Here is a 12711-nt window from a genome sequence, read left to right on the forward strand (position 1 = left end):
ATAATCTGGCATGATTAATTCACGGCTTTCCATTGCTGCAGGGGGTTGAAAAGTTTTTTTCCGATTTTTGTGTGGAGAATACAACCACTTTTATCCATATATACACCATAGAGGGTGTTGCCATGATAAAAACAAAATTAGCGACACTACACTTGTCAGCGAAAATGGGCAAAAAATCAGATTTTGATTTTGAAAAAAAAAATACCATGATTACAAATATTTGGATCCCACCCAAAATTTTAGCTTGGTCACCCTTCAAAAAAATTTAAGAGCAAATTCTTTTTTTTTTTAAAGGAAATCTGAAAAATGAAAAATCTCTAAAACGCTCAAATTTTGAGACGTATACAACCAACTGCAATCGTTTGTCCACCTCGTGTTTTATATACATACCAAATTTTATCGTTTGTTCACCCTCCTTTTAGAAGATATTCCAAAAAGAATTATTTATGATATTTTTTCTTAAATCCCCATAAAAATATTTATTTTCAAAAATTCAAACGGACATCGTTTGTCCACCTCGAGAAATGGATACAAACCAAAAATCATCGTTTATCCACCCTACGTTTAGGATATATTCAAAAAACAAATTTTCAAAACTCCCAAAAAACAAAAATTACGCATACACCACAGTGTACCAACTGAAAATTCAAAGTCCCATTAAATCCCAAAAAATTACTTTTTTTTTTAAATTCGAATTTCTGTCGTTTGTCCACCTCGAGTTGTATTCGTTCGCTTAAAATCGTCGTCTTAGAACAACCCAAAAAAAACTTGTACTAGATATACTTATGTATGTATGTGATTATCAGGATGCTTTTTGGCTCAAAATTGTGTTAAAAATATACAATTGAATTTCCCTTAAAATATCACCTCTTTATATAAGTACTTGCCCTCTGCGTCTGAAGATTTCCATTTAAAAAACACGTTAACTTGATACTTATTTTAAAGTTTTTTATAACTCAGCCGCATTTAATGCTATTTCAAAAGTACAAAAGTGCCTGTAGCAATTTAACTGTAACTTAAATGGTGAGACAGGACAAGTCACTATGATCAACTTTTTCACTGGTGTAAATCACAGTTTTGCTAAAATTGGTTTTTGCACTATTATTTCTTTATTTCTTCTAAGCATTTCAATCGATTTTTCCCAAAAATGTTCATGGAACGAATGTAATGTCCAAAAGCAAAGAAACTGTTTGGACAACAACATCATCGATCCCAACGCCCGTGTTCAAAATCACTCTCTCTAACTGTCAGTTTACTCGACAAAGTTAACTGGCTTGGAACACAATTCGCCCCCAAGTCTGTGCTTTAATACAGCAACTTGGAGTTCCAGAGATATCTATTTCAAATGAGCAAAAACTTTAACCCTCTGGGGGCGCCATCTAGTGTCAAAATACAAATCTGAAAAAATTAGGGTATATTTTTTTTTATTATTTAGAAACAGATTTTCCACTTAGGAACTTGATTCACGAAAAAAAAACCTAAATAACGAACGCCCTAATGAAGGTACATAGGTACTCAAATATTTCCGGAACCCTTTGCTGATGGGGGCCATCAGTGCCATTGATACGTTTAAATAAAAACACAAGCACTAAACTTTCATCAAATCTGACAGAAACCCCTTATTCCCTTCCACAGGTGCCTATATGATTCTTTGTTCAAATAATGTTTATTTTTATTATCATTTCTATGTTTATCCATGACCTTGCAAAGACATATTACTGGTATGTACATTTTACATAACAAAAAAAAAACCATTGGGGATCCTATTTTTCTTCCTTTCACAAATACAATTTAATCGCTTAATTGATTCCTTTTGCATTGATGACAAAAAATACAATTCGCCCAAAACAATATACAAACATTTTTGTGTCTACACGACAGATATTTATTTTTATTTCTGGCTTTGCTTTGGATAGATAATGATACTTCAAGAACCAATATAATGACAACGGTTATGGCAACAAAGACAAAATTAGTCATTTCTTGCTGTGGCTGGACCTTTAAAGAAGAACAAACATCCTTTCAAAATGGTTGCTGGGCCATTATTTTAAATTAGGTGTTGCATGATTAAATTTATATGATATTATCTATTGTTGTTAAAGCCAAAAAGTTGGCAATTCCAAAAACGTATTCAATGGATTGCCAGTTTCTATTTCTATTTATAAAATGTAATTTAGAATCTTTGGTAGTTTATTTAATTTATAGACTGTGGTCAGATTTTTGAAAATGTAACTCATTATTTTATTGAAAGTTTTGTGATGTTAAAAATAAATAAGTCTCTGAGAAAAGAATAGACACAACATGATGCAGCTCAGAACTTTCTGAACAAAATTTCAATGAGCTTACCCACTTGAAGATTCAGTTTGAAGTTCCTATGCAATTGATACTTTATTTCGCAAGAATAGAAAAAAATACATTTAATATTCAGTCTAACTATTGATAAAATTATTCACAGGTGGAACCTTTGATGCACTTTCTCAGCAGTAGCTAAGTTTCCAAAATTTGAATACAAAAATTGAAAAAATCTTTCATCGGAACTTAATATCGTTTTTAAAATTTATGTCGATTGACGTCTATAACTTTCATTTTCTAAGAAAACTTCTAGAAGACTAACTTTGTTGTTCTATAAGTTGATGCTGCAGAAAAAGTTGGAAATCTGCCAACCAAACATGAATCTGGTCACTAGGTGACAACTTGGCTTTTATATTTAGAAGTGGAAACACTTTAAAATATTCTGTCTATTAGGTTATCTAACTTGTACGTAAGTACACTTCGCGTCTCTTCAATAGAAATATGGATTTTCCTTGTATATAACTAAATTTTGTTTTCTTCGTTTTTTTTCAGTAAAAAAAAGCATCAAAGTCCAATGAAGCATATGTTTAGTTGAATAAAAAACAGAGCGTGTATATTAAAAAGTATACTTGGAATAGAAACATGATCAAATTTGTTTCTCAGAAATTTTGTTACTTCAATTCCAAAAAAAAAACAAAACGATTTCATTTTTGGGATTCAGTCAACAACACAATCATTTATATTAAACGTCAGAAAAATGAGATTTTTATAGTTTTTACTGTCCACATTCGTGTAGTGCGGCTTAAAAACAATACTATGCTCCTCAAGCCATCTTTGAACTGAACGCGATTTATGTTTAAGGTCATTTTCATGCATGGACTGCCTTTTTAGGAGAAATTTGCATTCCGCATATAGAGAAGCTGGTCCAAGATTTCTTTAATCATCAAAAAATTGGAACTTCACTGACGCTTCTTTCGAAGAGATGCTGTTCTTCTAGTCTTTTTCTCAGCGTTTTCTCACTTATGGGCAAGTTAAGCTCTAATTTTATGTCCGAAATAAAAAGTGTCTTTTTGGGACAATCGTTTTACTTTGAAAAATTGTCTTTGTGAAGTTTTTCATGGTGTGTCTATTTAAGCATGTTCTTTTGGCGGCTGTAATGAGTTGAAAACAAACGTTTTCAATCTATCAATCGTTTTGTCAACTTTCCGTTGTGATTTGCCTACTCTTGTCAGTTTATGCATCAATTATCTCATGGCTGAAGAACAATGGACTCAACGGCCCATTTTGATGTTTTCCCAAATTTTTTTTGTTCTACTTATATTTAATGATATCACAACAGTATTCTGTTTAAAATATTGTTTAAATCCTGGATTGTTTGAATCCTGGATAGTAAAAATAAATTAAATTAATTGGTCCTATTGCTTTGTCCACATGATATGAGAGTTCTTTTTAGTTTATAAATTATTTTTGCAACAAATTATCTGTGGATACTCGTTTCATTTTGTTTCATAATAATTCAGTCATCAAAAGTTGAATATAGTAAAAAGTTTATATCAGTAAAGAAAATAAAAAATTCCGCCAACTTTCCGCCAATTTGTTTTATGATTGGTTTTCTGCATGGGTTAGTGGTTAAAAACTATTTAACTCATTTTTGCTTAATCGCTCCAAAGTCTTAGCATCCCATACCTATGTTAAATTTTGACATTTATTGAATAGTCAACAAAGGTGAACGGTGTAATTTTTTAGTCAGTTATAAATTTGTTTTAATTATTTTGTTTGTGTCCTAACTGTGGTTCGCTGTGGCGTATGCGTAACTTTTTATATTGAAAATTTTTTTGTAAAAAATGTCAAATATGGTAACTAATTTTTGTATTTATTAATTAATTACACTTTTTAAGAACCTTTTTCATTTAAAAACACCAACCTTTTTGGGTCAAATACCTCTATGTGCGACGCTACTTGCTTCAATTTTTTTTTTAATTTTCAGTTATTTAAAAAATCATCAATGAGACATTTTGTAAATACGCAAATTTTGTTAATGTTAAACCATTAAAGCAAGTACAGGCAACCTAGTCGTTCATTTTAATTATTTAGTGTACTGCAATTTGAATTTCGATTCCAAAATAAAGTTTTATTTAGCTAGTATTTTTTGTGAAATGCTTTATTGCATGAAGGGTGCCAATAATTTGTACAAAAATCGGGGGTGCCAACCATTGTACCCCTTACCCCTTACGCTATTTAATTTTCAATTATTAAAGTTAATTTTCCAAAAACAAAATGTGTTTGTATCAACATATCTTTAATTTTAAAGATTAATATTTGAAAGAATTGAATTCGCAAATCGCAATCAGTAATAAATTTATAAATAGCATTAATTTTAGAAACTTTTTCACTGTCGTTGCCTGTAAGTTATTTAATAGTTTGCCATTTAATGTTAGATTACAATTACTTTTGATCATGTTGAAATAAAAAATCTGCTCACATTCATATCTTAACTTGTATGTTTTTGTTTTCATTTTGTTCAATGAATTATTTGTAACTTTCAAAACTTAAAATTAAAATAAAATAAAATGTCACCCCACATTAAGGATTAAACTATGAATTTAAATTTCGTTAAGATAAATTAAATATCTATTAAATTACGTTAATCCTATATTTGAAATACTTAATTGAAGTGATATAAAAACTATGTATTTAAATATGAATACATACATATGTATATCACTACTTATTCCTAATTTATGTATATATCTTAAGATTTTTTGTAAATTTTGAATAATGAATTTTGAATAATGAAATAAAAAAAAAAAAGCTAAAAGAAAAGCCCGATTTTATTCAAAAAAGTATTGAAATATTTAAGTATGATAAAAATCATTTTTTTTTTAAATACAATTCAGTTTAATTTCAAAAATTAATAAAATGTATCTTTCTGGCATTTTTCATTTCCATTAATTATTTTATTTAATAATAAATATTAATTATATTGAACCTACCTACTTTTTTTATTTGTTTTGTATACTAATATAATTTATGTATATAGTTCTGTCTCAATTGAATCATTTATTTGCAAAACATGATAAGTCCACTTTTTTTCAAAATTCGTTTTTTTGACTAAATTTGTACTCCAGGGATAACCACGTCTGTCTTTAAAATATGAAGTATCTACTCCATCTATATCCGATTTAACAGCTACGCGAAATATTTTTTTAGTATCAAAAACAGAATAAGTCCCGGACTTATCATCTTTTGAAAATAAACTACAGCTTCTTTTTGTGTAAATGGTATATTAGATTAATGGCTGAAAATCTTAAGTTTAAAGCTACTTTAAAGTTAAATAAGCAGTCCGGACATTGTATTTTATTCTCAAATACAATTGTTTGATAGATTGGAGCTAAAAGCAAAATTGCATATCCATTTAAAAACTAATTTCACATCCGTTTATTTTCAAAGTATGATAAGTCCAAAAGCGTTTTTATTTTTTATCTTTTGAGCTATCGATCCAAAAATTAAAAACGAAACGGTATTTTGTAGCTAGGCAAGAGTTCTACAGAATATATTTTTTATAAATTTTTCTACGCATATTAAAAGAAAATAGAACGTTTTTTTCTTCTCCTGAAAATTTTAAAATCATGGACTTATCATGTTTTGCAAATAAATGATTCAATTAAAAGAGCTTAGATATAAGCGGCAAACGGCTTGTGAGCCATACTTTTAATTTTCTTATTTAATTAGGTAGGTGTCAGTTTGTATCTTTTTTGAGGAAAAAAAAAAGAATAATAATGAGAGTAGGTAACGTTGACCTTTTCTGAAATGTTTTATTTATTTTTCAATATGTTCGTTTTCCATAGAATTCATAACATTCTTAAGGCCAGACCAAAATTCATAAAAACTATAAAATCGATTCGAGCGTTAAAAATAATCGTCCTTTTAATAAATGATAAGGTTCAAGTGACTTCTTCTCAAAAATGTGTTTTACCTCAGTTAGACCAGTGGGATCATCACTTAAATGCTGTCGTACACTTCTTAGAGACTTTCCCAGAGATTATTTTGCAAGAATATTCAGTTTTTAAGTTCGAAACACCCTACTTTGAGCTAATTTTAAAATATTTAAAGAAGTCTAGCTATTCCTTACCTACATTGATACGAAGCCGAGGGTAGTTTTGGCAAGTTATGAAAAAGTATAGGTATTAGCTCTCTACAATTTACATTCTTTTTGGTAAAACCAACTCAACTAACAAAAATGTTTGTGGTCACAAAAATAAAACTTTAAATTTGTCTTTTTTGGAAGTTCTTTAAAAGTAAGAACATTCAAAGTTAAAACAAAAATATAAAATGGAAATATTTTCGACCACATTATTAAATTTTACCTTCTTTTAAATTTCAAAACAAACTTCCAAAAAAAATATCTTCCCTGTCACAATGTTTAGATGATATCTACCAGATAGTGCGACGAAAGCGAAGCAAAGTTGAATGTTTTCCCGCTCTTAAATTCAAGAACAATGCACAACGCACAAGCATAAATATTCATTTGCAAAACGAAGAGCGAACATCTGTCAGGGTTCAGGGAGTGTTAAGCGCAAATAACAAAAAAAAAAAAAAAACCAACAGAGAGAAAAAATCTAGCACGACGCCCAAATTCCCATTTTTGTTGTGAAACCTCGTTTCGTTTGACCCCAAAACTAACGCAAAAAAAATGAAATCTGTAAACCAGAAAAACTTACTTTGAATGGCTTTTTGTTATCAGCATCCATTTCGTTAGTAATTCTGATGAATTTATTCGTTAAACTTCACTAAAAACTTCACAAACCACAACTTTTTCAGTTGTCACAACTTTATTCTTCTGTCAAATTTGACAATTCTCGGTTTTGTTATCTCTTTGTTTCTTCTGTTGTTCACAAATACACACACTTTTTGTTGTTGGCAACAATACAACACGAGGTATAGAAAAAGAACTGCACTCACCAGTCAAATCTCTATCTCCGGTAACACACCCGAATATTCCGCCGGTTGAATATCGAATGAATCCAGAACAACTCGTGCAATGGCTATATAAATTGCAACGTTCAAGCTTTTTCCAGACTAAATTATGAGCTGAGCTTTCAAACTTTAACACAAAAAGAACTTTCGAAGAGAATTAAAGTACAACTCTATATTAATATTAAAGAGAATTTTCAGTATACACATTGAAATCGCACTTTATGTACTAACTTTTGTTGGTGACAAAAATATGGGTGTTAAACCTGCGGGGAAGTTCCGAGATCAAAAAAAAAAAAAAAAATATTATTGTCATGGGTGTAAGAGTGTTTTTGTCTCCTCTACCTGCTCCTTGGTTTTGTCCTCGTCTTGGTCCAAAACTAAAATCAATGAAATTCCTTTAAAGTTGGGTTGTGATGTACAATTTTTGTTTGCTTCTTTTGCTTTAAGAACATAATACCTCTACATACATTCCAACATTTGGGGCAAGAGTTCGCCGCCCGTGGTGGTGAACATTCGTCGAATGTGAATTTATCTGTCTGCAACCACTTCACAATCATGAAACAAACGATATTTGTTTTTGTGTTGTTGAAACGGTTTAATCCATTTTAGTGTCCCTTTGAATGGGGAATTAAGTTAAAGGGAATGACCTAACTATTGTCCCGAAAATGGGAGGATGGGCGATTTGAGGCGAAAAAGTTTCAATTCGATTTCTGTGTTTTATTTTAAATCAAAGAAGTCATAGAAGAGGATACTTAAGCTGGTTCAAGTTCTTTTTGGTGGGTGGGGGGAGGATGAAGAAGAGGGAGGTTAGAGTAGTTGTGTTGTCTTTTCTTTTTTTGCCCTGCTTCTGGTTGTCTTTATCCCTTTTTGATGACGATAAGCTATTTGGAAGGCATTACATTGAACTGGGAAAGTTGGGGGGACATACAAGAAGAGTAGGTACTTGGATTAACTAACATTTTTTGTATGATTGCATGAACTGAAGTTGCTGCAAGTGGATTTTGAATGACAGTTTCTGCAACGTCAGATTTGAAATTATGTTTTCAAGTCTTTTAAGCAATAAAATGCAATTTCAATTTCATTTAACTACTTGTTGTTTTAGTATCCTTGAATTTAAATCTTTTATAAGAGGTTAATCTTTGGAAAAAAATGACCATCAACGGACATAATCGACTTGGCAAATGATTTCATGAATAAGATGCACTGAGGAAGAGGAAAGAAATAAGACAGAAATAAATGTACCTAGGTATTTTTTAAGTTTTATTTGAACGATAACGATTTTATGTAGGTATATTATTTCACACATTTTACTTTTTAAAAGTGTATGTAATCATAACCAAAAAAGAAAAAAAACTTTACTTATTTTTCATTTTTGCAAATTTCGGAAAGCTTTTTTGCAAAGTTTTCGAGCACCAAAAGAATATATTGGTACTTTGGCTTTATTTTTTAGATATAAATATTATCCTTTGTAACTTTTTTTTGAACAAAGTTGATATCTTCTACCGCAATCCTGCACAGAAGCAATCCTGCTTGGAATTGATGCCAAAACTAGAGAATCTTTGCTGTTGCCTCTGTATAATACGTACTCGTTAAAGTCTATAAACTAATTCATACTACTTCTTCCTTTTCTCGGAGCTGTTATGATCTCGATGTCGAGGGAATCATAACTGTCTCACGTATTTGCTTCACACTAATGATCTGCCTATGGGTTCGCCGTTCGCCGGTTTGACCTCAGGAATCGGTGACAAGTCTCCCGGTTTTGTATTGTTCCATTTCTGAGGCCAATTGAATACTTCATGTTGAAACGTTAATACTTCAATTTCAAATCCGATTCAAGACTGCGTAAGTAGTCTTTTTAAAACTTTTCTAAACAGGGCCCCAAAAACAAAAACTACTAGAGACATAAAGACATAATGTAAAATGAGAAGGACTGTCAATTTATATTCTGTAATCTTTCTTTTCATCTGCACAAGAAAATAAACAGGATGTGTTCCTACTATTTCATGGGTCACAAACTTATTATATCCAACAAGCTTTTTTACCGTTCCTTACTTTGACGCACACTGTGGCGGAATCAAAATGTTTCACTCTCAAAAAATGTAGCTTGATAATTGGTTGCGCAAAATTAAATTTTGTTACTCGTACAATTATAATAATATATAAATATATAATTTTTAAGTTGAAAGTTTAAATTTGAGAAGGTCACCTGCGATTTTCTCAAGCCACAGAGACATTTTCAAAAATATACTTTTTTTTAATTTTTTTTTTGTCAGTATTAGCGTTTCAAAACATACCTTTTATCGCAAACCCAAATTTTTAAGCTAGAACGCTTTAAAATATTCAAGGTTCTGTTTAAAAAGTCAGCCCAAAGCTGTAAAAAAAAGTTTCAAAAAAGTCTTTAATATTTAAACTTTACTCCATTGGTACACGATATATATAATAACTGACCGATAGGAGCTACAAAATGTTGGCTAAGGTTTACAAAAAAAAACATAAAAAGAAAAGGGCCCCAAATTTAGTCTTGCCCAGGGGCCCCAGCAGCTCAATGTGCGCCTCTGGCCTGAGTGGATCAGAAAATGGACAGCGTATGTATTCTGTCTTTTTCGCGCTTATACGGCACTTTGCCTCTAAGCAAGTAATAAAGAAAAGGGACTCAAGGCGAGGCGCTTCCCTGGTGTACTGTGATTTCGAATTCTTCGGTGAATCCAGCCGCACATTTTTCTTAAGTAACTGCTCCATCATACATGTCCATAATCATCCGCACATAGGTTTCCGGATCTCCTAGTTTCCTGAGGGGAACCCATATCAGATCTCGTGGTTGTCGATCGAATGCTTTTACAGAAGCGATACATGCTACCTATTACCAAACTTAAAAGTTTGCCTTTTTTTTGGTGCTGGATGGGATTATTGGGGGTGTTAAAAAAGTAATTTTTCTTACCTGTAGTTTAAAGTACAGCAGCTTACCATATTATTAGGCCCAAGTAAAAAAACAAGACAATTTTTTGGTTCATGTTGCTGAATATTTTAAGTTTTTGTCGAAATATCTAAAAAAAATGTTTGTCTCATTTTCTTACACTACTTATCATGTAGTTACGGATTGACTTAAAAAGAGTTAAAGAATTTATAAATTTTGATAAAAAAATAACGTGTAAAAGGGAATAAGCTCTAAAAGACTTTTTCTAAGGAATTCATGGCCGGAGAATTTCCAGACCGGTCCAATACTTTAATTTTTATAATAACGTGACATTCTTTACTTTATGGCAAGGACCCCATTATTCACAAATATAGAATCTTTGAGCTTCGAGTTTTTTCCGAAATCATAGAATCAAAACGAAAACTCTTTAAGAGCTAAATTCCTTTTGCACGTTATTTTTTATAAAATTTATGAATTCTTTAACTTTTTTTTAAATTAAATATTCTTTAACATGATCCAAAAAAATTGTATTTTTTTCGCTTGGGCCTAATAATATGGCAAGGTACCTACTACCTACTGTACCTACATAATAAGAAATGATGTTCTGTTATTTCCGTTGTGCCTGAAAATATGTGTTTTATTTTATTCAAAATAAATATACGATGATAAGTGTAAGCTTACGAATAAAACTTTAGATTTAATAGCATCATATTCGAAATCTATTCATTTTTTTAATTGAATTTTCTTGTCCTGACTTTCTTTGTTTCCAAAATTAGTTAGGTATATAAACTTTTTTTTTAGGCAAGAATTAAATATAGGCCTCAATTAGTATTGTCTATATATCTGCTTATATCCTATTTTCACTAGCTCATTAGCTAACAGTTTTACTGCCAATAACAGAGATGCATGTTATGCCTTCAGACACGTACACTTAGTTTACTCAGTATTCTTTTCATGTATGCAATAAAATCTTCTTAGTTGTTACATAAATCTAAAATATGTATGAAGGAAAACCCTGCTTTTATGTTTTAATTCAATTGTTAAGCACACTCTCTCTAGCAGGCAGCCCTATGAAGAAGTACCCAACTACTCTTGGGCTTACGATAAGAATACATTTCATTATTCTCTATACATTTGAGAAAACATTTAACTCTTTTATAGTCTGTACAATAAGATTTAACCAAAACTCATTCAACCAAAAACACGTTCTATTCTTTCCGCCCCCTCAATTATCCTTCTCTTCTTCTTTTATTTCTTTAAAGAATAATATGTGTGCTCATCGACACTAAAGGACATTGCTTCCACATGCTCGCGTTCATATTAAAACGTGCCCGACTCCAAGTTCCAAGAACCGTCTTGGGTAAATGGCCCTTTTATCAATGGCTGTACAACATTTCGTCCTAGCTGGTTAATTGCCAAAGGATCTTTTTTCAATTTGCAACACAAAACCTCGGTGAAGCCCACTATGTATATACATATATGGAATGGGGAAAATATTTTCTGAATGGATGCCAAAGTCCTTTGCACTTTACCAAAAGTTTTTTTTTTTTTTTGGGGATAGAAAATTCTAAAAGTGGGTGTGGTTGTTTTTTTGCACTGTTCCTTCTTTTCAAAATGCAAAAAACTTCAATCTCGAAACTCCCTTTGAAAGTTAATCCTTTTGCCAGATAACCTACAAAAATCTCTTTATAAAAATATTCTTTTGTCTCTTACCGTGTGTGTGTGTATGTGTGTATGTGTGTGTTATTATTTTTTTTTATTTGAAGAAAAAAAAAATTGCCAAGGATAGAGCATAACGCAAAGGAACTTCTTCATACTGCAAACATGAAGAAAAAAAATGTTTGCATTTCAAAAGTAAACACAGATTACAGTTATGCTGACTAAACATTCACGCACACTAACGAAAAACATGACGACACACAAGCGTATCCTTAAAAAAATGTAAAACTAGGTCAAATTGCATCGCTTCTTTAGAGGGATGAACAAAGGCGGACGCGGAGAAGCAGGGGGATGTTATGAACATCGAGTTCATTCTCTATGGGCCGGAAAGAAATACGTAACTAGCTTCGTCCTAGTGACGTAGTCATTCGCTCGATTTGGGTGCAACACACTGTTCACCGTGTAAATCGTCAATGTAAACGATTATTTTCTCGAGTACATAATATGGTGTTCGGTCGTTCACCCAAAACTAAAGCTCTATGACGCTCTCTTTATCGTGCCATAACTATAAAGACTGATAACAAGGACTCTGGGAAATAACGACGGCCAACACCCTTATGGAAAGGAGTTGGGGCTATATGGTACAAAAATCCGATTTCGCACCTTTATTGCAAAGCTTTGGGATATAGGTTTGAATATGTTCCTCACACTAAGTTTAGTTTATTTAAGTCCTAAAATTCTTCGTGAGACGAAATCTAGCATTCACATTTTGTGGAGCAAGTGCTTTAAATAGAATTGGCGGATTCTATTTATAAATTGAGAAATTTAAATTATTGAAATCTCTACTATTGTCTCCCTCCTTCTCCAAT

General features: G+C 31.4%; 1 protein-coding gene across 2 annotated transcripts in view; it reads right to left on the minus strand.

The window, feature by feature from the left end:
- The window catches only part of LOC129917847 (DNA fragmentation factor subunit alpha-like), a 46391-nt gene extending 39070 nt beyond the window's left edge, over positions 1–7321 (minus strand). For both annotated transcript variants that reach the window (XM_055998031.1, XM_055998032.1), the window contains exon 1: positions 7014–7321. In XM_055998031.1, the coding sequence (XP_055854006.1) occupies positions 7014–7043 (30 nt within the window). In that variant the 5' untranslated portion in view covers positions 7044–7321. The remainder of the gene's footprint in view (positions 1–7013) is intronic.
- Between the last annotated feature and the right edge of the window lie 5390 nt (positions 7322–12711).

Source organism: Episyrphus balteatus, chromosome 4 (assembly GCF_945859705.1).
Source record: "Episyrphus balteatus chromosome 4, idEpiBalt1.1, whole genome shotgun sequence".
Lineage (NCBI taxonomy): Eukaryota > Metazoa > Arthropoda > Insecta > Diptera > Syrphidae > Episyrphus > Episyrphus balteatus.